Source organism: Girardinichthys multiradiatus, chromosome 23 (genome assembly GCF_021462225.1).
Source record: "Girardinichthys multiradiatus isolate DD_20200921_A chromosome 23, DD_fGirMul_XY1, whole genome shotgun sequence".
Lineage (NCBI taxonomy): Eukaryota > Metazoa > Chordata > Actinopteri > Cyprinodontiformes > Goodeidae > Girardinichthys > Girardinichthys multiradiatus.
In genome coordinates this window covers 11,743,897-11,767,536 of record NC_061815.1, presented here as the reverse complement: position 1 = coordinate 11,767,536, position 23,640 = coordinate 11,743,897, and the positions used below count along the sequence as shown (strand labels likewise).

Genomic DNA, 23,640 nt, shown 5'->3' with positions numbered 1-23,640 from the left:
CAGTGGTTCTGCTCCCATGTCGGCCCAGCCATTCGGTTTCCTCCTGTAATACCCGGCATGTCTGCTCCTCTACTTTTCCACAGAGAAAGAATGCTGTCGCCATGGCTACCACGTAGTTGAATAATGACAATAGCAGTCTGTTTCTTTGCCCTCTCTAATTCACAGGTTCTGTATTCAGCCTGGTCTCCTTAGGAAACAAAACACGATTTGCCCTAAAAGATCAAGCCCAAGTCTGAACAGGTTTAGTCAACCTTTGATACTGTGGACTTCACAGCTTGTTAGAAGAAACCTTTATGAATGTTTCCATATCGGACTAACCTTGTCTTTAAATATTCAAGTTTGAAATGCGTTATGAGAGGACAAATGGTGAAACATTTGGGGTAAAATAACGTGTTAAAGTACTGTTTTGTTCCAAGTAACAGAAGAAAACAGATGTATTAAGGGGCCAAAGTCAAAACAATGCCAGCAGTTGGAACAAGCAGCACTTAATGTAAAATATTTACTGGTGGAAATATTGTTAAGACTAAATAAAAATGGTTGCCAGTTGGAAACTGAAAACTCCTGCAATGTTTACAGTCGGCAAACACACCATACCTAAACGCCAACCCTTTCCGATGTTGAAGCCGTTAGTGAGGGAAAACAATTCATAGTTGAAGATTTTCAGCATCAGTTAGATGTTTAAAAACAGGCCAGAAGAAGCACAGACATGGGAGCAGTTATTTAATGGAAACTTCTTCCTACAGGGGCCTGTCAGGCTGCTACTTAAAGAGAGAACAAGACTTTCAGCTGATAACAGGAAGGTTGAGTGGAGTACAGCAGAATGGCTGTCTTAGCCTCTTGAGCTTTTAGCTCCTGTTTTTCATAGAACGTGCTGGATTTGGAAACGGTGGTCTTTTGGAAATCCCAGAGGTAAGATAAAGGTCTAGATTCTCAGAGGAATATACGCAAGGAGAGACTGCCATTTACACTTAATCTTAATCCATCTGATCGCTAATGTAAAGATTCAGAAGAAAGTTCAAAACGCCAAACCCTTTATTAGTTTGTCTTTGCTTCAAACTATTATTAAGACACTATTTTAGTGCGACTGCTTTCACAGCACCTCTGCTGCTGAAATGTCACTGTCCTACATTAATCAGCTAAGGCAATTGTCACAATGAACTTTAGAGAAATAATGTAATAACTGAAATATTAAAATAACTTCTGAGAAAAAGCATTTTGAAGGCCCCACTAAAGAACATGCCTGTTCATAACAGGATTACTATTTAAAAAATCTGATGCATTGTGGTTTCTAAGAGTTCTTCAGGAGAAATTTGAACGGACTACAATCGGTAACGACAGGTCAAAGTTTTACGGAAACCTAATATTGAAAATCATCAAACCTTTCTGACACTTGATTCCTTACCAATGGATGAACTAACTCGTTTTTCATATAAACCATCTCTACATTTTGACTTGCTTCTTTCTTCCACCTAATTTCGGGGGACCGGATTAATTTTTTAGGTCCTCACCCAAGAAATAACCCCGACGCTCGAGAGAGTGGCCCAGCTTTATACCACGTATGTGTGTGACTCAGTATGTGCATTTGTGTTTGTGTGATCAAGTGGCCAAAGCTATATTCGTCTTGGTATTTGGGCATCAGCTGGCAGCTGCAAACACTAAAGTGGTGACGGAGCAGCTTTAAAGCATACCAGCAGGACACACACAAAACCCGCATGGCATTGTGGGTTGGACCAAGGCAGGTTGTACCAGCAATGACATCACAGAGATAAAAAGTGGAAATGTTGACAGGACCTGGTGATCTGGAATTAGCATTGCAGATAAAGACGTCATTCTTTCTTATAAGGTTGAAGACCTTAAGGGTATCAGGTTGTGCATTCATTTGATCCCTGACATCATAGTTAGTGATATAACCCTTCATATAGCTGTTTTAAAAGTGCCATGGAAAACTGAAAGAGAAACAGCTTGTTCCAACAAAGCATGCAAAATGATCCACCTAATCAGAAAACAAATTAACTGCTAATTTTTTCTCTCCTTTAAAAACCTGCTTCTGAACAACCATCGCATAAAAGAGTGAAGATGGTGAGTGGTTTCTGAAGGACGCCGCCGACATGTCTGCTCTTCATATTAGGCTACATGTGAGATCATAGCTCTGGACGGAGCATTCTCTGACCAACGTACTTCACACTGCGAAGCCCTCCCTCGGTTTAAACATGACCCAATGTATCAGGTCAAGTTAGAGACACGTCAACTGACCTATGTTCAACAATAAGGGTATGAAACACCAAGCAGCAAAACATTTATTTATATCCACAAGGTAGGATGACTGAAGGTTAAATGAATTACTCTGCTGCAAATTGGTAATCTCAGTTTGAAGCTTTTCATATAGGATTAATAAGAGATTTAACCAGAGCTTAGCAAACTCAAGAACTTTGTGCGCCATTTAAAAGATTCATCTCTTGACAAAAATAACTATATATCCTAGCTGTCCAAAAACAAAGGAAACAACTGAATTGCTTGGAAAGAGAAAGTGATCTCTGTTTGACTACAAAGTGTTAAAGCCTGAAGGTCAGAGTGCTCCCTGCCGCTTGAGAACAGCCTCCAGCTCATTTCAGGGCACATATTCAGCTGCAGTGTGAGAGCTGCAAACACAACAACGCCAAAAGCAAAAGAAAAACTGTTTGGGAAAGTTTATGGACCCGCTCCATCGTGACGTCACAAGCAGCTGTGTAGGAAAGGACCAATCCTGGGAGGATCCAGAGTGGGATTGCAAAGTTTAACGAATCGTTTCTATGACAATTTGTGTCACTCAGGAACATTCATTTGATGAACTCAGCGTTGCACATTGAAGGGAAACGGCAAAATGTCGGCGCTGGAAGCAGGTTAAATTAACCTGCAGTAGTTATCCCGACACCGCTCTCTGTAACAACACCGACTAAATGACATAAATCAGTTTTTTATTTTACGCGCTGTAAACACACACTGGTCCTTTTTGGAAGGCATGACATACGTTTCTTTGGTCCAAACTATTTAAGTAGAAAAGTTCTCAAAACTGGAGCTGAAGCCGTCAGTTAAACACACTGACATGCTGAGAGAGTAAAACAAGACGGTCAGAAAGCAAGGCTGTTTTTCTCACCTCAAAACGTTTCCTCGCCGCAGAGCTCTCAAAAGGCTGAATGAAGCCGCTCTTCAGCGCCGAATAGAGAACCAAACTCTGCTGAGAAGAAGCGCGAGGCTGGACTGCAACAGGTGACACGGCGCGCTCACATTCAGCGCGCGGGTCCAGCTCATTAGCTGTCCGCGAGCTCTTCCCTGTTACTATGGTTACTAACTCGGTGTTCTTTTAGGCGACGAAAAGCCTCGTGTTACTCACCTGGAACTCATCTAATTGCTTCAGCATTTTTCAAAAATGGAAACCTGGTACAAAATCATAGATATTTAAGTTTTTTAAACTTTTAATTGGATGTCTAATACACAACAAACAAACAAACAAAAAAATCGTGAGAAAACTAAATGCACTTGTCTCATTGGTTGCGGGTTATTTACACTTGAAAATTGTTGGTACAGAAAAGGCGGTCATGGCAGATGGCCGCTCTCACTGAACCAGATTCTGCTACAGGTTTCTACCTTTGAAGGAGTAGCTCTCCTCTCTACTGTTGATACATGCATGCTTAGTATGAGCGATTTCTGCAAAATGAACATTAACAAGGTAAAACACTTTTATACCAATAAGAATAATACACTCAGCTTGATTGCATTGTTTGATAAGTAGGAATATCTCAGTATGATTGGAGTGAATGAACTATATATTTATTTATATAAATTAAGTTTTACATTGTAAAGTTCCTTTATATAGCATTTGCTGTAATTTGGCTCTAAATACATAAAATGAACAGAATTGAACTAATTTGACATCACGTTTCACTAGCTAACCTGCACAGGAAGTCAACTTTGGACCAAGCATCTGGACTAGAGCGGAGTTCGCCCCGCCAACGTTGACAGATGAAACAAATTCATGATGTCCTATAGAAGTATAAGGTGACAAAAGTGCCGCATACCAACAAATAATTTCTGAAGTAATTTCTTATATAAGTGATATATGTGATAAATTTAAATAAAACTGTAATACCTAAATACATTAAATAAATAAAAGTGCAGAAAGATTTATATAAATCAGCCAGATTCATATAAATATTTATTTACAGATTTATTCATTGATTTATTTCATGTTTTGTGTGGTACAGTCCTTCTTAAAACAAGTAAACTTTTCTGAATCATTTGTCAAAAAGACCATCTGATTGGTTAACATAAACTCAACAGTTCAAGTGCAAACCATTCACCTTATCTACATCAGCATCAGTTCTTAATGGAAAAAATGTGATATGCATTATTCTATTTTATTCAGACCCAAAAAATGCTGCATTTATAGGGAACATTAAATAAATACATTCAATTATTAAATTAATAATACAAAAAATAAACAGATAAAAAATAATTATTTTAATTAATCAAAATAAACAGATATTGAAATAATAATTTTCTCATTTAGAGAAAGAACCCGTTCAAAGTACCGTGGAATAAAAAGGATGAATAAAAAAAGTAGAGAACGGGAATTATTGAAAATGACGCCAGCGACCTCGTTTGGAAAAACACGTGAACTACAGCTTATGAATTGCACTGAATATTACATGGAACAGAATTTAAGGAGTTCCAGACCAGCTGACAGAATAGATTCATTTCTAATTATTCTGATACAATGATGTAAAAACAAACAATTACTTTCTTATTTTTTCTGGAGGAATTTGTATTGCATTTATTCCACAATGCTAGACCAGATAACCATTAACCTAGAGAAATATAATTATCTTTAGGTGATCACTTGTGCATGCAAATTATATAATGTTTTGCAGATACTGATTAAGACTGGCGTGTGTGAGCTCTCATGTACTCACTCTGCAACAGGGATGTTGTCTTCTAACGGACTGTCAGGCCACTCTGGAGGAGGAAGGTTCACACAGTCTGGTAATATAGGAGGAAAGTCTTCAGTGCCTCTCCTGAAGGAAGTAGTCTCCTGATGATGGTTCGCCTCATTGTCCTGACTGAAAGATAGTGCTTCCTGCTGCTCCTCCAGGTCTGCATGGGAGGGTGCAATCCCTGACAGTGACTCAGGTGAATTATGAAGGATTATTAAGCAGATTTGTAAAATAAACAGAGATCCTACCGTTGTAAACTTCCAGCATGGCCGAGCAGGAAACCGTGCCATAGGAGTTGAACACCACACACTTGAACAGGCCGGAGTCTTCAGGGAAAGCCTCAGTGATCACCAGCGTACACAGCTCCTCTGCAGAGAAGAAAACAATATTATTCACAATAATAACATGTAAATGGATATATTTGTTCTAATCTTCCACTGTATTTGAAGTTCAGCATTTTGTGTGTCTTTATCAAATTAGTTTTTATTAGACCTTGTTTTCAAAGAAGAAAACAACTTGAATTAAATAAAATTAAACCTTATATGAAAAAAGAGAAAGATGTATAAACTCATGTGCCAGATTTATGTGTATTTGTGAACTATCTATTATTATTTTATGCAATCTGTGTTTTGGACGCACCTGGCACTGATGCAGAACTGCCTTCTGGAAACACAAGGACAGATTAAGTTAACTTTAGATTCATGTTCTGATTAAAATTATTCACATCTGAAAACAAGATACAGTAGATCCAACCTGCTTTATATCGCTGCTCTTCATTCAAACAAGAAGCCAGTTTTACTGTCACAAATAATACAATAATGTTATAATATTCAGTTTTATTGAAGAACATATATAAAAATATATAAAAAAGATGGAACTGACACAAAAGGACCCTTATTTTACAAGGGAATGAGTTCAATGTCGTGTATATAGCCATCTGTACAGTCAGTTTGATCATTAACTGGTTTAAAAAAACTGTATCTGGGACAAAAATGGCTGGAGGAGAACACGGTTTATCTTGGTCCGCTGGGCATGGAGGAGGATGCCAAGGGAGGTAAAATAAATCTGTAAAGTTCACTGTTGGAAAACTGCAGCAATGGGTGACATCTTGGGGTCACCAAGACTCCAGAGCAACCATGCAAACTGGTTCCTGTGGAGGCATGTTAGGAAAAGCCTTTTCTGTCCTAAGCTCACAAATGTAAAAATACTTGAACTTTATATGGGACCATGACTGGGCTTTCCAACAACATGCGCTTCTGGTCGGTTTGGCTTCAAACAAAGTATGAATGTTAGGAACTGTTGAGAAGCTTGGGGGAATCTGTGATGTGGTGGGCCTGTTTCTCTTCCAAAGCTAATGTGAACCTTGTTGGAGAGCATGGCATAATGGGCACTACAATACTGTGGTTTTTTAAATAAAAACCTGGTGTCCTCAGCCAGTAAAGTAAAACTGGGTCATCACTGGGCCTGTCAAGAGAGAAATGGTCAAATATCTTTCTCTCTGTATGCTCCAACCTCTGTGGAAGGTTTTAGAAGATGAATTGTTGTCTGTAATAAAAAAGTTTAGAAAATAGTTGTGTGTTCCGACTCTGCATGACCTGATAAAAAGTATTCACTCCCTGTTTCTCCAGCTGCAGCACAAATTCATGTCAGGGTGCATGGCAGCTGGCTCTGTTGGTTCCAGGGCTGGAGAGTACGAGATAAGAAGGCCACTCTTTGATTTGAGTTCTGTCATAATGTCTGGGGAAGAATTACAATAGGTTTTACCCCTGTCCGTCCTGTGGGAGCCCAGGCTTAAGGAAGTTACATTGGAATCCTCTTACTCCTGAGTCTTTCCTTTGTCTAGTGAGAACCTCTAGATCGCATTTCTGATGCTGTAAACTGTTCTCTGATGCAAGGTTAAAAATAAAAGCTAACTGAGTGACGATCATCGATCTCTTTCTTTGTTGAATACAAATTTTACCACAACATTGTCCAAAATGTCTGCAGATTGATACAAAGCCTTAAACAGAAGGGGTACAAAACATGTGGCACTGTTCATTTTTGAAAAACAATAATTTCCTTAACATGTTTTTGTTTTCCACAGAATAACTTTATTTTAATAATGGTTGGATTTTCATGCATCAAACAAAGTCATGTGTAAATAAAAAAAAACAATGGAGCAGAAACATAAATCAGTGCCATAAATTTGTTTAAATGCACACGTTGATGGTAGTTTTTTCTTTCCTGCTGTAAGACCTCATATCATGACTCCATCCCAAACGTACTTTTGCGCAATATCCTGAAATCATCAGAGTCCCGTATTTGATGGTCTTCTCTGTACCACATGACCTGCAGTGGAGGGGTCCCCCTTAGTCGGCACTCCAGGACCACCAGCTGACCCTTCACTGTGTTCACATCATGGAGGCACTGGGAGAGATGATGATGAGGAGGGTCCAAAGCAGGAAGATAAGAACAAGTGAAGAGAAGGCAGATGAGTGCGATGTTACAAAAGATTTATATAGAGCTTGTTCTGATAATTGTGCTCTGTTTAAATCTACACATGTAACAATATGGAGGTTTGTTACCTTAACAAATGTTGGAGCCACTCCTTTCCCTGAATACTGCTGATTGTAGACAGGGCTCTGAGTCTGCACACAGCAAACAGACATGATTCAATTTATTGTTACTGCTCTGCATACTTATTTACCGGCTCAGGGCTGGAGCAATGATTGTTTTCCATATTTATCTATTTGCATGAGGGCTTGTTGCACCTGCAATACAACAGGCCATGAAATGTTACATTTCTCAGTTTAAATGGCACATTTCCATAATGCATCAGACCATGCATTAACATTTCAGCAAAGCATGGACAAATGATTCATTTTAGGTTGATGTAATTACCCTCTGAGGGCTGACACACAACGGATGCACCAGGCTCGAGTGTCTCTGAGCGAGCAATGTGGAGGAGGAGGAGCTGGTGGAGCTGGTGGAGCAGGAGGAGTGCTCCCGAGAGGAGGATGCAGAGGAGGAAATGGTCAGGGACATGGTGCTAGTCTTCTTCTGCATCCTCTGGACCCTGTGTGGTGGTACGTAATGGCAAACATTACACATTGCCATCACTGTTCCCTGTGAGTTTGTGTGTTTTTAACTTACTCGGCCATGTTGGAGTCGATGTCGCCGGCGGTGACAGAGATCCTGCAAATATAAACATTGGAAAAACATAAAAGCAGACTCTTAAATAGAACCCCCCACACCCCCACCCCCAAACGGAGAAACCTCTGTATGGGTACATGCAGTTATGTGAACCATAAGTTTTAGTAGAAATGGGTGGTTGGCAAAATAAAAGCGTATTAAAGAAGATATTTATAACATATTGTAAATCAAATACCACAGTGAGTGTGTGCTTTAAGTTGAAACTCCTAGCTTGTATCGCAGAGCGTAAACAGAAAGAGTGGTGCATCTGTTATTGCATCTTTAATCTCTCAACTTACCAGTCCATCAGCTTGCATGAACTAATATATGGTGGCTCCTAAACGTGTACACACCACTGTCCATTTGCCAGAGTTATGATATGTAAAGAGATAAATAATTTCAGAAATTCTTCCTTTTTCAGTGCAATATGGATCGTGTTCAATTGAACTGAAAAACATCTGTTAGGAAAATAATGATAAAAATCAATAAAATTGTAAAAACCTGTTCAAATCCTGAGACAAATACTTTTTTGTTTTATGCCCATTTTGATCTAACATCTTTAAGAGTAAATCTGAGAGACATGAAATAATTTTTCCTGTTAAGATTTCCTTGACATATGCTCATTCTTATGCTTTAGCTAAAGTCTGTTTGAAGAGAGTTTACAAAAGATAAAAAGGATCTGCTTATACAAAGGTCAGTCAGGAGAAAAGTGAAAATATCTACATTTCATAATATACTTGAGCCACAATTCCAACAGGTAAGTTTGGCACAAAAACAACACAGTACATCAACAAAGGAGCACCGTACCCAGAGTGAAACATGGTAGTAGCAGCATGATGATCTGGCGTTACCTTTCTTCTGATGGGACTGAGGCTTTTATTATGCTGAATGAACAAGTGGCTGCAGGGTGGTGCAGTTGCCTCACAACAAGAAGGTCCTTGGTTCAAATCCCAGCCTGGGGTCTTTCTGCATGGAGTTTTCATGTTCTGCCTGTATATGGGTGGATACTCTCTAGGTACTCCCACAATCCATAAGCATGACTGTTGGTTAATTGGTCTCTCTAAATTTCCCTTAGATGAGTGTGTGTGTGTGTGCATATCTCTGTGTTGCCCAGTGATGGACTGACTACCTGTCCTTTCACCTAATGACCGCTGGAGAAAGGCAGCAGCTCCCCCACCCTGCAAGGATATGCGGGTATGGTCGATGGATGGATGAAATCATAAAGAGTTAAAATTGTGAAAGTTCAAACCAGAGTCCAGAACTAAATCTGACAGAAAGTCTGTTGGGTCACATTTAGAAGGCTGTGGACAAGAGATCATAATCTGATCACTATCTGATTGATCTGGAAACTTTAGACAGGCACAAAGGGTGCACATTGTAAGTCAAGATGTAGGATGAATCTATTTTTTTCTTTTATCGTGAAGTAAACACGACCAACAAGACCAGTAAGGACAGGTGAGGAGACAAAAACAGCAACCCGACCACACAGGGAGCCCTAATCTAGTGTGAAACATTAAAAGACACAAGGCAAAGTGGGATCAGAATCATGTGGGTTCCTTCTGGATCCTAAACAATAAAAACTAAATGCTGACATTCAATCTGAAGGTGCTTTAATGTTAGTTTAAAGATGTGCACCCTTAGGTTGCCTTAGAGTTTTTATCTTTTAAATTCTTCTCTGTTATAGATTTGTTGTTTCGTTTTATCTTTTTATTTTCCTTAAAATGTCGTCTGTTGTATCAATTAAAGTGTACAGGATTACTGTTGATGGAAGACGTTTTAAAATGTTTTTTCATGGTTTTATTTTTTACCTGCTTGTAAACTTCAGAGAGCCACTTTAAAGTATGGTTAAACCTTCCCACATTCTGTCACATCAGAACCAAAAGCTCCATTTATTTTGGGGGACTTTTATATGTTACAACAACACAAAACTGCACTTAATTGTGAAGTGGAAGGAAAATAATTCATGTACCATAAAATTTGTTTACAAATAAAAATCTGAAAAGCGTGCCTTATAGTTATATTTTGCCGCCTGAGTTAATGCTCTGCAACTGCAGCAGCAAGTTTTCTGGAGTTTCTCTCTACCTGTCAAGATCCTGAGGTGTTAGGTTATGGTTTTCATTTGTGTTCATGTTTTTCAGTATTTTCCTGGCTATGTTCTACAAATCTTGACATATTCTGTTTTTGCCATTTGGGTTGTGCCACATAAGTTCCTTTCCTTGGGCTCAATATTGTTAGGTGTTATTATGTTATTATGTAGTTGCTTATGTCTTTCTTGTGATCTTTCATATTGTTTCCTGTGAAATCTTTGTTTGACATTTTCCTGAGGCTTTCTTGTTTAGCTCCATTCATGTTTGTCTTTTCTCCCCTTCTCTGCTCTGCTCGTTTCTTCTCTCTCAGCTGCTCCACGTTTCCTCTGATTGCTCTGCCTTCTCTCTGCCTCAGCTGCAATTCATTCCCCCTGATTAGCTCTTCTGGTTTGTCTGTCATTTCTCTACCCCTGCCTCAGTATATCTACTAACTGCTTGTCTTTGTTCCTTACTGGATCTTTCTGTTTTACTGCCGTCTGTCCTTTTCTCTACTCAATGCCTAATTTTTCCATGGTTCAAGTTGTTCCTGCTAATCAGACTGAGATGTTACGTGAGCTGAATCGCAGACTGGATGTAATCCATACACAGGATCACAGGCAGGTTGCAGTTCCTGGACTCAGGGGTGAAATGGGATAAATATTGCAGAAAGTTGTTTGCTCGGATCTGGTGGAAAGGACCTGGAATTTGGGTCTTTGGATTCACCATTGAGAAGCTCCAGCGAGACTTTCAAGGCAGACGGAAAACTAAGAGTCGGCCTGACTCAAAACAATTGTTATCTGAATCTGGCCTCCCTTGTACGGCCTTGGATGGCCGGCTATCTTCAACTTCTCCTGGAAGTTATGTAAACATGACGCTCTGCTCCCTCTGCCCCCTCCCTTCACTGAGGACATCTGTGGACCTGCTCAGAACTTTGTGGCCGGCTGATGAACCTTCCATCGTGTGACAGTCCTTCATGGACTTACTTGTACACACTCACATGCACACACACACACACACATGCTCAAGATAAACATTTGCATCCCCTCACACCGGATCCCCTGCATGATGTTGTTTTGTATGTGTTGCTTTAAATATTTATTTATGTGTGTGTTGCTTACCCCTGCTGAGGTTTTTTGTACTACTTCAGACTCTATTCTGCTCAGAATAGTCTGAAATATGATTTTTTTCTTACTTTACCTAAATGTGTGATTTCATTACTTTTCATAGATTTTCAGATTTCTCAGAAGGATTATCAGCAAAAGCCAAATATTATTAGTATTTGAAAATTTGACTAGCTGTTTTTACACCAATGACCAGAGATTTCGTAGAAGGATTGTATTACAACAATTTCATACCAGTGAAAGCCAAACATTATTAGTATTTAAAAAGTTTGAACTAAAAATGTTTTATACCAGTGACAGCTGCCTCATACCAGCAACCTCAAGGATTAATATTATCATTTTTCTTCTAGCACAGGATGAATTCCTTATCACAGAGGACTTAATGAGCTAATTACCTCTATTAGAAAGACTGGATTAGAACCAGCTCTTACCAGTAAACTCCCAATAATTATTAATGTCATTTGATTTGTTTTTCTGTGTTTGGTTTTCTGTATCATTGTAATGTTTTTCCTTGTGTACGGGCTTTGAGTGCCTTGTTGCTGAAAAGCGCTATATAAATAAACTTGACTTGACAAGTCCGTTTGAGTTCCTTTCATTTTGTCTATTAAACGTTCTCAGCCTCACTTTGTTTGCTCTGCATTTGCATTTAAGTCTTTACCACTTCAAAATGACACTACCAGCTTTTCACAGACATTTTGCCTATTCTTATTTTGAAAAATGCTCAAGTTCTGCCAGATTGGATGGAGAGTCTATGAACATTAGTTTTCAGGTCTTACCACAGATTCTTAGCTGGGTTGAGGTCTTGGAATTTGACTGGGTCATTCTGACACTGTTATCTGCATTTTATTCTCATACTCGTCGTCTTCCGCTTATCCGGGACCGGGTCGTGGGGGCAGCAGACTCAGTAGAGACACCCAGACGTCCCTCTCCCCATACACCTCCTCCAGCTCTTTCCGGGGGAGCCCAAGGCCTTCCCAGGCCAGCCGAGAGACATAGTCCCTCCAGCGTGTCCTGGGCCATCCCCTGGGTCTCCTCCCGGTGGGACGTGCCTGGAAGGCGTCCAGGAGGCGTCTGGTATACAAGTCCTTCTCAAAATATTAGCATATTGTGATAAAGTTCATTATTTTCCATAATGTCATGATGAAAATGTAACATTCATATATTTTAGATTCATTGCACACTAACTGAAATATTTCAGGTCTTTTATTGTCTTAATACGGATGATTTTGGCATACAGCTCATGAAAACCCAAAATTCCTATCTCACAAAATTAGCATATTTCATCTGACCAATAAAAGAAAAGTGTTTTTAATACAAAAAACATCAACCTTCAAATAATCATGTACAGTTATGCACTCAATACTTGGTCGGGAATCCTTTTGCAGAAATGACTGCTTCAATGCGGCGTGGCATGGAGGCAATCAGCCTGTGGCACTGCTGAGGTCTTATGGAGGCCCAGGATGCTTCGATAGCGGCCTTTAGCTCATCCAGAGTGTTGGGTCTTGAGTCTCTCAACGTTCTCTTCACAATATCCCACAGATTCTCTATGGGGTTCAGGTCAGGAGAGTTGGCAGGCCAATTGTAGCACAGTGATACCATGGTCAGTAAACCATTTACCAGTGGTTTTGGCACTGTGAGCAGGTGCCAGGTCGTGCTGAAAAATGAAATCTTCATCTCCATAAAGCTTTTCAGCAGATGGAAGCATGAAGTGCTCCAAAATCTCCTGATAGCTAGCTGCATTGACGCTGCCCTTGATAAAACACCGTGGACCAACACCAGCAGCTGACACGGCACCCCAGACCATCACTGACTGTGGGTACTTGACACTGGACGTCTGGCATTTTGGCATTTCCTTCTCCCCAGTCTTCCTCCAGACTCTGGCACCTTGATTTCCGAATGACATGCAGAATTTTCTTTCATCCGAAAAAAGTACTTTGGACCACTGAGCAACAGTCCAGTGCTGCTTCTCTGTAGTCCAGGTCAGGCGCTTCTGCCGCTGTTTCTGGTTAAAAAGTGGCTTGACTTGGGGAATGCGGCACCTGTAGCCCATTTCCTGCACACGCCTGTGCACGGTGGCTCTGGATGTTTCTACTCCAGACTCAGTCCACTGCTTCCGCAGGTCCCCCAAGGTCTGGAATCGGCCCTTCTCCACAATCTTCCTCAGGGTCCGGTCACCTCTTCTCGTTGTGCAGCGTTTTCTGCCACACATTTTCCTTCCCACAGACTTCCCACTGAGGTGCCTTGATACAGCACTCTGGGAACAGCCTATTCGTTCAGAAATTTCTTTCTGTGTGTTACCCTCTTGCTTGAGGGTGTCAATAGTGGCCTTCTGGACAGCAGTCAGGTCGGCAGTCTTACCCATGATTGGGGTTTTGAGTGATGAACCAGGCTGGGAGTTTTAAAGGCCTCAGGAATCTTTTGCAGGTGTTTAGAGTTAACTCGTTGATTCAGATGATTAGGTTCATAGCTCGTTTAGAGACCCTTTAATGATATGCTAATTTTGTGAGATAGGAATTTTGGGTTTTCATGAGCTGTATGCCAAAATCATCCGTATTAAGACAATAAAAGACCTGAAATATTTCAGTTAGTGTGCAATAAATCTAAAATATATGAATGTTAAATTTTCATCATGACATTATGGAAAATAATGAACTTTATCACAATATGCTAATATTTTGAGAAGGACCTGTAGATGCCCGAGCCACCTCAACTGGCTCCTCTCGATGTGGAGGAGCAGCGGCTCTACTCCGAGCCCCTCCCGGATGGCCAAGCTCCTCACCCTATCTCTAAGGGAGTGCCCGGCCACCCTATGGAGGAAGCTCATTTCAGCCGCTTGTATCCAGGACCTCGTTCTTTCGGTCATGACCCAAAGTTCATGGCCATAGGTGATGCTAGGAATGTAGACCGACCGGTAAACTGAGAGCTTTGCTTTTCGGCTCAGCTCTCTCTTCACCACAACGATCCGGCACAGTGCCCCCATTACTGCGGCAGCCACACCGATCCGTCTGTCGATCTCCCGCTCCATTTTTCCCTCATTTGTGAACAAGACCCCGAGATACTTAAACTCCTCCACTTGAGGCAGGAACTCCCCTCCAACCCCTCCTCCTCTGCATTTTATATTTTAGATACATTTTGTATTCAACCTTTATGCTACCAGAAAATAACCCCATGAAGATTCAAAATCTCCTTTGTGAGAGAGTCCTGGTAAAGACAGCAGCACAGCGATTCCACATTAATAACACAAGTCCTGACTCATACAATTAAACTGAACCATGCATTGCAGGTTCTCCAAATTAAGATATCTCTGTAACTCACACCATGATGAGGGAGTACTAACTGTAAAGGCACTTTCAATAAAGAAGAGTTGCTGTTTCAGAAGTGGCATAAATATTTTTTTCTTATCTGACAGAAGACTTTAAGGTAGCAAAAAAAAACATAAATATGGAGACAACACACCTAATATGACCTTGTAAAGAAAAATGTACCAATGTTGCATCAATTACACGTTGAGTTACAGTATTTAAGTACATTAAACTTAGCTGCAACCATCTTCCCATCAACTCTGACCACTTGCTTTACTGTGGAGAAGGTGTGTTTAGGATGATGTGCTGCATTTGGCCATAAAGTTAATTCTGGTCTCATCATTCATGACCAGAATATTATATTCTATGTGTTTGTTGTACAAGAAAGTGTTTGTTGTTTGGCAAAGTGTTTCTTTTGGAAGTCGCTATCTTCTTACCACCCACCCATAAAGGTTAGATTTGTGGAGTATACAGCATCATGAGCTGTGGTTCTCTGCAGCTCCCCCAGAGTTCCCATGGGCCTCTCAGCTACTTATCTGATTATTGTTCTCTTTGCTTGGTCAGCCAGTTTAGGTGGACACCCATGTCTTGGCTTAAACCTTTCCCCAACTTTCTTCCCAGCCTGTCTGCTGTGTTCCCTGGTCTTCATGATGATGTTTGTTCTCTATTGTTGTCCAACAAACCTCTGAGGCCTTTACAGAACAGCTAGATTCATGCTGGGATTAAATTACCCACAGTTGGTCTCTCGTCACTACAATGTAATTAAAGGATTTCTGAAGACAGTTTGCTGCACTGGGTATTATTTAAGGATCTAAATAGGGAGTAAAGGAGGGAGAATAGGTGCCCGAGCCACCTCAACTGGCTCCTCTCGATGTGGAGGAGCAGCGGCTCTACTCCGTGCCCAGCCACCCTACGGGGGAAGCTCATTTCAGCCGCTTGTATCCAGGATCTCGTTCTTTCGGTCAGGACCCAAAGTTCATGGCCATAGGTGAGGCTAGGAATGTAGACCGACCGGTAAACTGAGAGCTTTGCTTTTTGGCTCAGCTCTTTCTTCAGCACAACGGACCAGCACAGAGCCCCCATTACAGCGGCAGCCGCACCGATCCGTCTGTCAATCTCCCGCTCCATTTTTCCCCCACTCATGAACAAAACCCCGAGATACTTAAACTCCTCCACTTGAGGCAGGAACTCCCCTCCAACCTGAAGAGGACAAGCCACCCTTTTCCGGTCGAGTACCATGGCCTCGGACTTGGAGGAGCTGATGTTCATCCCAGCCGCTTCACACTCGGCTGCGAACCGCCACAGCGCATCCTGTAGGTCGTGACTAGAGGGGGCAAGCAGGACCACGCCATCTGCAAACAGAAGAGACGAAATCCACTGGTCCCCAAACCAGACCCCCTCTGGCCCTTGGCTGCGTCTAGAAATCCTGTCCATAAAAGTTATGATTATGACCGGTGACAAAGGGCAGCCCTGCCGGAGTCCAACATGCACCGGGAACAGGTCCAACTTAGTGCCGGCAATGCGGACCAAACTCCTGCTCCACTTGTACAGAGACCGGATGGCCCCTAATAAAGGGCCCCCATTTCCATACTCCTGGAGCACCCCCCACAGGGCATCATGAGGGACACAGTCGAATGCTTTTTCTAGGTCCACAAAACACATGTGAACCCGTTGGGCAAACTCCCATGAACTCTCGAGTACCCTGTAGAGTGTATAGAGCTGGTCCAGTGTTCCACTGCCGGGACGAAAACCACACTGCTCCTCCTGAAGCCGAGGTTCGACTATCGGCCGGACTCTACTCTCCAATACCCTGGCGTAGGCCTTACCAGGGAGGCTGAGGAGTGTGATTCACCTGTAGTTGGAACACACCCTCTGGTCCCCCTTCTTATGAAGGTGGACCACCACCCCAGTCTGCCAGTCCAGAGGCACTGTCCCTGACTGCCACGCAATGTTGAAGAGGCATGTCAACCATGACAGCCCAACATCATCCAGAGATTTGAGTTACTCAGGGCAGATCTCATCCACCTCCGAAGCCTTGCCACCGCAGAGCTTTTTAACCACCTTGGTGACTTCAGCCTGGGTGATGAAAGAGTCCAACCCCGAGTCCCCAGCCTCTGTTTCCACCAAGGAATGCGTGATGGCAGGATTGAGGAGATCCTCGAAGTACTCCTTCCACCGCCCAATAATGTCCTCAGTCGAGGTCAGCAGCCTCCCACCCCCACTATAAACAGTGTTGGCGAAGCACTGCTTCCCCCTCCTGAGGCGCCGGACGGTTTGCCAGAATCGCTTCGAGGCCAACCGGTAGTCCTTCTCCATGGCCTCACCGAACTCCTCCAAGGCCCGAGTTTTTGCCTCTGCCACAGCCCGGGCCGCAGCACGCTTGGCCTCACGGTACCCGTCAGCCGCCTCAGGAGTGCCACAAGCCAACCACAGCCGATAGGACTCCTTCTTCAGCTTGACAGCATCCCTTACTGCCGGTGTCCACCACCGGGTTCTGGGATTGCCGCTGCAACAGGCACCGCAGACCTTACGGCCACAGCTACGGGCAGCAGCATCGACAATAGATGTGGAGAACATGGTCCACTCGGACTCTATGTCTCCAACATCCCCCGGGATCTGGTCAAAGCTCTCCCGGAGGTGGGAGTTGAATACATTCCTGGCCGAGGGCTCCGCCAGGCATTCCCAGCAGAACCTCACTAATGCCTGGGCCTGCCAAGTCTGTCCGGCTTTCTCCTCCTCCAGTGGATCCAACTCACCACCAGGTGGTGATCAGTGGACAGCTCAGCCCCTCTCTTCACCCGAGTGTCCAAAACATGCGGCGGAAGGCTGATGATACGACAACAAAGTCGATCATCGACCTCCTGCCTAGGGTGTCCTGGTGCCAAGTGCACTGATGGACACCCTTATGTTTGAACATGGTGTTCATTATGGACAATCCGTGACTAGCACAGAAGTCCAATAACAAAACACCACTCGGATTCAGATCGGGGAGGCCGTTCCTCCCGATCACGCCTCTCCAGGTGTCACTGTCGTTTCCTACGTGGGCGTTGAAGTCTCCCAGCAGAATAATGGAGTCCCCGGGAGGGGCACTATCCAGCACCCCCGACAGGGACACCAAGACGGCCGGGTACTCTGCACTACCACTCGGCCCATAGGCCGAGACGACAGACAGAGACCTATTCCCAACCTGAAGGTGCAGGGATACGACCCTCTCATCCACTGGGGTAAACCCCAACACGAGACAGCTGAGCTGGGGGGCAACAAGCAAACCCACACCAGCCCGCCGCCTCTCCCCGTGGGCCACTCCAGAGTAGAAGAGAGTTCAATCCTTCTGAAGGAGATGGGTTGCTCTTGGACGCCTTCCTCGGGAGGTGTTCCAGGCACGTCCCACCGGGAGGAGGCCCAGGGGACGGCCCAGGACACGCTGGAGGGACTATGTCTCTCAGCTGGCCTGGTAACGCCGTGGGCTCCACCCGGAGGAGCTGGAGGAGGTGTCTGGAGAGAGGGACGTCTGGGCATCTCTGCTGAGTCTCCTGCCCCCGCGACCCGGTCCCGGATAAGCGGAAGACGACGAGTACGAGTACAAGTACAAGTACGAGGAGGGACAATAAATGGACACTTTTTTAAAATTATTTTTGGCCCTGCATGTTAGGCAAGCTTCAGCACTAAAACAAAATTGCATTCGCTATATTTAATACCAGTTTAGGTTAAATCGTCACTTTTTTCTGGTTATTTTTGATGCAACATCTAGTTGTTGCTTTAGTTTCTATTTTTCCTGTCCAGCACTTTTAATCTACAGTTCTGCCTACATCAGGATTGTATAAACTTGGCACAGCTACAACATGCAAACTCCACACAGAAGAGCACATACCAGAACAAAGATCTGAACCAGTACCGGTACAACCCTCTACCCAATCATGCAGCCATTTACACACATTAAATTTTGAAAACGTTTTTGCCATGAGAAAAAAATATTCAGATCTTATTTTATTAATTATTGCTGTGTTTTGTTTTACTTTGATGTGAGATATTTTACATCAAGGTTTCAGTTGAACCTCATAGCTGAACCTATGAGTAACTGAGAGCTGAAACATAACTCTCTCTTCAACTAGCTTTTCTTAAACGTTCAAATAATCAAAACATGACAAATGAAAAATCGCAGCATATTTTGCTTTTGCATCCATAGAAAGCTTGAATCTTATGCTGACAAGCTGCAGTTATACTGGCAAGGCCCTACCTGTGGTGGTTTATGCATGAATGGGGCACGCCCACTCCCCAGGAAACCCCAAGAAACATAACAAACTACTTATACTGATCTATTTTCAACTGACCTTCTCAGCAATCAAAGTATGTAAGATTTTGAACTACAGATGGTCAAATGCAACCAAGTATCCTTAAAAACTACTGAAATTGCCCTTTAATTTACTGACAAACCATAACATGCAAATCTGATATGGATTTTCACGTCTTCAGCTGCCATCAGCGCACTACAAGTGCTGCCCTGGGTAGAAAGCCCATGTCACTGCTACAAATAGTGTTTATCAAAGGTAAGCCTTGGTGAATAGACTCAGCTTCTGTAGTGCTTGCCAATGAGACTCAGCCACCTGCTCGTATCTAGACAGTCAAAGCTAACATATGGAGAAAGCCAAGCTTAAACACCATCTGAAGGCCATCGGCAGGGTAACAGTTGCATAATTTTTTGCTCATCAAATCACTGTGTGTGTCCATCACAGTCTAATTTTATTTAGCCTTAGCATAGGGTTACATTGCTAACTGAAGGTGTGTGCCGTCTTTCAGCGATTTACACCCCAAAGGCTCCCCCCTACCCCACTCTTACGCTGTCTTGGGCCCAAAGCTGCAGAGAAGGCTGAGAGTCAAGTTTCTGGGCTAAATTAAACTGTCTCCTCCAGAACACTGAAGAGGCTTCCTGGCCTGTGCTAAATCTGAGTTTCTCCATAAACAGGCGACATAGAGAAGCTAAAACTTTCCTTCATTGTAGATTACTGAGGCTGAGGTACAGCAGGATAATACCAAAATGAGTCAGTCTGCACAGCCTCTATATTCAACAGAGATCACTGATACAGCTTCAGCACTGTTTACATCAGACAATCACGACGTAAGGAAAGAAATACAGCTGCAGCCTTTGCATCATCCATGTATACACCCAGTTTCCCCTTCAGATAATCACTGCAAACAGGTGTATTGATGTGTGTGTGCATCCCTTTACTGAAACCTGTTGTTGATACAACAGCAGCTGCTGCTAAACCCTTTGTGTCAGTTGTCTCCGTCACATAACCACAGAGTTTAAGGCTGCATTTACCAGTCTGTTACCTGGCAAGTCAGAGGAAGATCGAGACCTACAGTAAAGACAACAAGTTTAACAATGACAAGCAGATGAACCAGTGTAACATCACCATTCAGACTGAATTCAAATGCTTTAAAATGCTGTCATGTGCACCCATCACAAAGACACTGAACATGAAACATTCATTTACAGAGATAAGAGCTGAAGAAGAAAACCACAGAGACCAACATTAGAGAAACACAACCACAAGAAATCAAGTGTCTAAAAACAACAAAATATTACCTAAAAATGTTTGACAGAAATAAATGATTATGTTCAAAATAATACGAAACAAAAAGAAAAATAAGAAAATAAGGTAATTATTATAGCAATAAGCATCACAGCAACACCGTTTGTATACTGTGTTGATATATTTGACTAAATTCATCATCACCTGGGAGAAATATGGACTTACAACAGTATTCCTCAAGGTGTTGCTATGCAGAAAATAAAAAAACAAAATACAATCATCATTTTCTAGTGAAAATAAATAAATACTAACAATAAATAAACAATAGATTTGTTTTATGTATTATTTTAATTAAAAAATCAATTAAACAGTTAATGAAGAAAATCATACATTATATAATTTTTATTACAAAATAAATAAATAATATCATGTAATCTTTTGATTTAAATAAATATATAAATGGGGTTCATGTTTTCCATCAACCCACCAGGTTCAGAAAATACTCTCTTTTAATTGAAGGAATGTTTTCAGATTGTAGACTCGTGCAGGTATTTCTTTTAGTAATTAAATGATTTTGTCCTCAATTCAAATAATTCCATGGTGTTTTGTCTACTAAACCTAAAAGAAAAGATGTGCAGTTAAATATACTAACATTATTTATTAGGTTTAAGTTTGTCTTAAGTATGCACAATAACTTCATTCTCTCATTTAACAGATTTTCCTTGAAAATCCCACATTGTTTTGACTAGGACATGGCATTATCCAGGTTCAGTGAACAGAACCGGACAAGCTGTTCACACAGGCCGGTAAACAGCTTTCAGGAGACAACAGGAGGAAACCAAAACCTTCTCGTGATCTGTCTTAATTTAAACAACCACGCAGTGTGTAACATCAACTCTGCACATAACAACACGTGGTTTCCTACTCTCAGCCGCTCTCAGCTGTGGACACATTTAGCTCCTGTTGTGGTTCAGTTGCAGAGGTAAATGAGTGGACCTGGTGAAGTCTTATTATCTTAGTCTGTGGAATTTGATTGCTGGTCTGTACATCTCACTGGGCCAATCAAAGCACACTAGTAGACCATACACCTGCTTACTGTTCAATTACCTTCATAATATCTATGCAATAAAAAGTTTTGTTAGAAACTATCCAATTAGTTTTCAATTTATAAGCAGAACCATTAAAATATAACTTATTTGTTAAACATTTTAGGCAACTTTGAATTTCCTTACCTGTCCAGGGTGTACCCTGCCTCTCGCCCATAGACTGCTGGAGTTAGGCACCAGCTCCCCCACGACCCACTATGGAATAAGCGGTAGAAAATGACTGACTGACTGACTGAATTTCCTTAAGCAGAATACAGAAATGTAAAGTTTCTATAAACGTAGCAAGGTTATCTTTTAAATTTTGTAGAACTCTCAGAGTGCCAGGGTTGATTATAAGGAATCATAAAGTTTAACATAGACAGTAGAGAGAGAGACAGTGCGGGATCCAATCATAGATCACAGTCTAGTGCTCCTCTCCTTCACCGGCTGCTGTGAGCTGTCAGTCAGCTGTATATAGTGTCTGAATCAGGGAAATCCCCTGAAAACAAAACGTTGCTATATTGTTTTTTGTATATATATATATATATATATATATAACAGGATTTCCAGCTCTATGTGCATATGTGAAACCATTTCATTGTTGGCGTTGCTGTATGTTTAGGGTTGCCCTGAAGACTTTTACAGTAGGTTTTCTTCAAGGATTGTCCTATGTTTATCTCCATACATCAGCTGGTCTGTTGGCTAATTATGTGTCTGTTAAAGACAATTAGTTGCACTGGCTTTAATTTACGGTAGTCTGAGTAAATTAGGATAAATGCAGATGTATCCCAAACTTGCCTAAACTTGTGTAAAAATGTTTAACCATGTATTGTGTTGATCCATCACACAAAATCCATAAAATATATTAAATGTTGTGTTTGTAATGGGGTAAAAAAGGAAAAGGTTCATGTGGTAAGGATTTTTTTGTAAGATGCTGTACCTTTACATTGCATTTTAAGTAAATTATAAGTTACATAGATGTCTTTTATTGTCCACATGTCCAAGAGCTCATCACCAAACATGTGAAACGTGTTGTATAAAACCCTGATCAGAGGGACTGAGTGTTATTTGGTAGTAATTTGTCAAAAAGCATCAGGGGTATGCTGAGTTTTACCAGTAAACAGGAATGTTCAACAAAGGTGTCAGATGACTTTCAGCATTTCCTCAACTGCTGAAAAACGAGCTTCCCACTCTTCTCAGGTGGTCTGTGTTGGAGACCAATTTAGCGTGGACTGGGTCAGCTGATCAGTCCACCCTCCAACCAGAGCACTGCATGCCACGCTTGTGCTGCGCTGTCAATCTCCCAGCAACACACACGTATAATGAAATTTGGCTGCTATGTTCTGCGCTGCCTTACCCTCACCCTGCAGGCTACAAATGACACAACTTTGTTTTGAATTATTTCCACCCATTAAGCATCCGAACACTTGATTGTAACCGCACCCACATCGGTCCAGACACAAAATTAGATCCTCAATAAAGAAGGGCGGTTGTATAGGCTCAATATATAAAATTAGCTCCTGACACCCCCCCCCCCCTTCATGTAGCCCCAGCTGTCGTCTTCTCTCTGACAGCACACACACTCTTTCACTACAATGGCTGCAGTGTCAATAACCATCATCAACCTAATGGGCTCCAACCAGTTAAATCACAGCATTTGATTAGCTTTACTTTTGCTCTCTGCAGCACTGAGCTGAGCATGCACCCACCATGAGACCCCTCTGTTGGTTGATTGGATTTGAACTAACACCAGCGATCAAAGCCATGCACAAGTAAAACATGCCCACCTCGGCCCAGGTCCCCCCAGCATGTGGTGAACTCCTCACCTGTCTGGTTTTTCCCCAGCAGATTAAACAACCAAACACCAACAAATGTCCCAATCCACCAGGAGGATGATCCCGATGCTGTCAAACGGCTGTATGAGCGTGTGCCTGCTGGTCACAACTTGGTGCTGTGTGTAAGCTGACACACACTTCAACACATGTATGTGTGTGTGTGTCTGTGTGTGTTCATGGGTGTGTTGAAGGGGTTAGGAGGGAATCTGAAGCTGGTAAGGAGGAAGGGGTAAGAGAAGGTGATAGTGAAGTTATTTTGGAGGGCAGCAAAAGGAGCAAAAATACAGATTTTAGCTTCAAGAGAAAAATATTGAAGAGTTCACTTGTTCAATAGATTCTGCCTCAGCATTCAAAAAATGCAAATTCAAATGGCTTGTATAATTTTTTGTTTTTGTGTTACTCTTGTTTTAAAGGTTTAGATTTGCATAAAAACATCAGAGGATCTAAATGAACAAAGACGGGTTCAGGGTGTCATGGGTGATGGCTTGATGGCAGAGTTCATCCAAGAGTTGGAGACAGGAAATCTGGGACTGGTGCCGGTGAGTCGTCTGTGGAA

General features: G+C 42.1%; 1 protein-coding gene and 1 long non-coding RNA gene across 5 annotated transcripts in view; one reads left to right on the top strand and one right to left on the bottom strand.

The window, feature by feature from the left end:
- The window catches only part of myot (myotilin), a 39,820-nt gene extending 16,626 nt beyond the window's left edge, over positions 1-23,194 (bottom strand). The window contains exons 1-10 of one of the 4 annotated variants that reach the window (XM_047353162.1): positions 23,076-23,194; positions 21,397-21,465; positions 8,103-8,144; positions 7,851-8,025; positions 7,535-7,597; positions 7,235-7,376; positions 5,724-5,768; positions 5,610-5,633; positions 5,219-5,338; positions 4,950-5,130 (exon numbers count right to left, since the gene is read on the bottom strand). In XM_047353162.1, the coding sequence (XP_047209118.1) occupies positions 4,950-5,130; positions 5,219-5,338; positions 5,610-5,633; positions 5,724-5,768; positions 7,235-7,376; positions 7,535-7,597; positions 7,851-8,025; positions 8,103-8,110 (758 nt within the window). In that variant the 5' untranslated portion in view covers positions 8,111-8,144; positions 21,397-21,465; positions 23,076-23,194. Of the gene's footprint in view, positions 1-4,949; positions 5,131-5,218; positions 5,339-5,609; positions 5,634-5,723; positions 5,769-7,234; positions 7,377-7,534; positions 7,598-7,850; positions 8,026-8,102; positions 8,145-8,440; positions 8,464-21,396; positions 21,466-23,075 lie in introns of those variants that run through there. The other 3 variants (XM_047353161.1, XM_047353160.1, XM_047353163.1) reach the window with 3 other exon arrangements.
- LOC124860148 lies at positions 3,598-5,560 on the top strand. Its single transcript, XR_007036279.1, has 4 exons — positions 3,598-3,706; positions 3,926-4,035; positions 4,960-5,128; positions 5,235-5,560. It is a non-coding gene; the product is annotated as an uncharacterized LOC124860148 (long non-coding RNA).
- Positions 23,195-23,640: the final 446 nt, after the last annotated feature.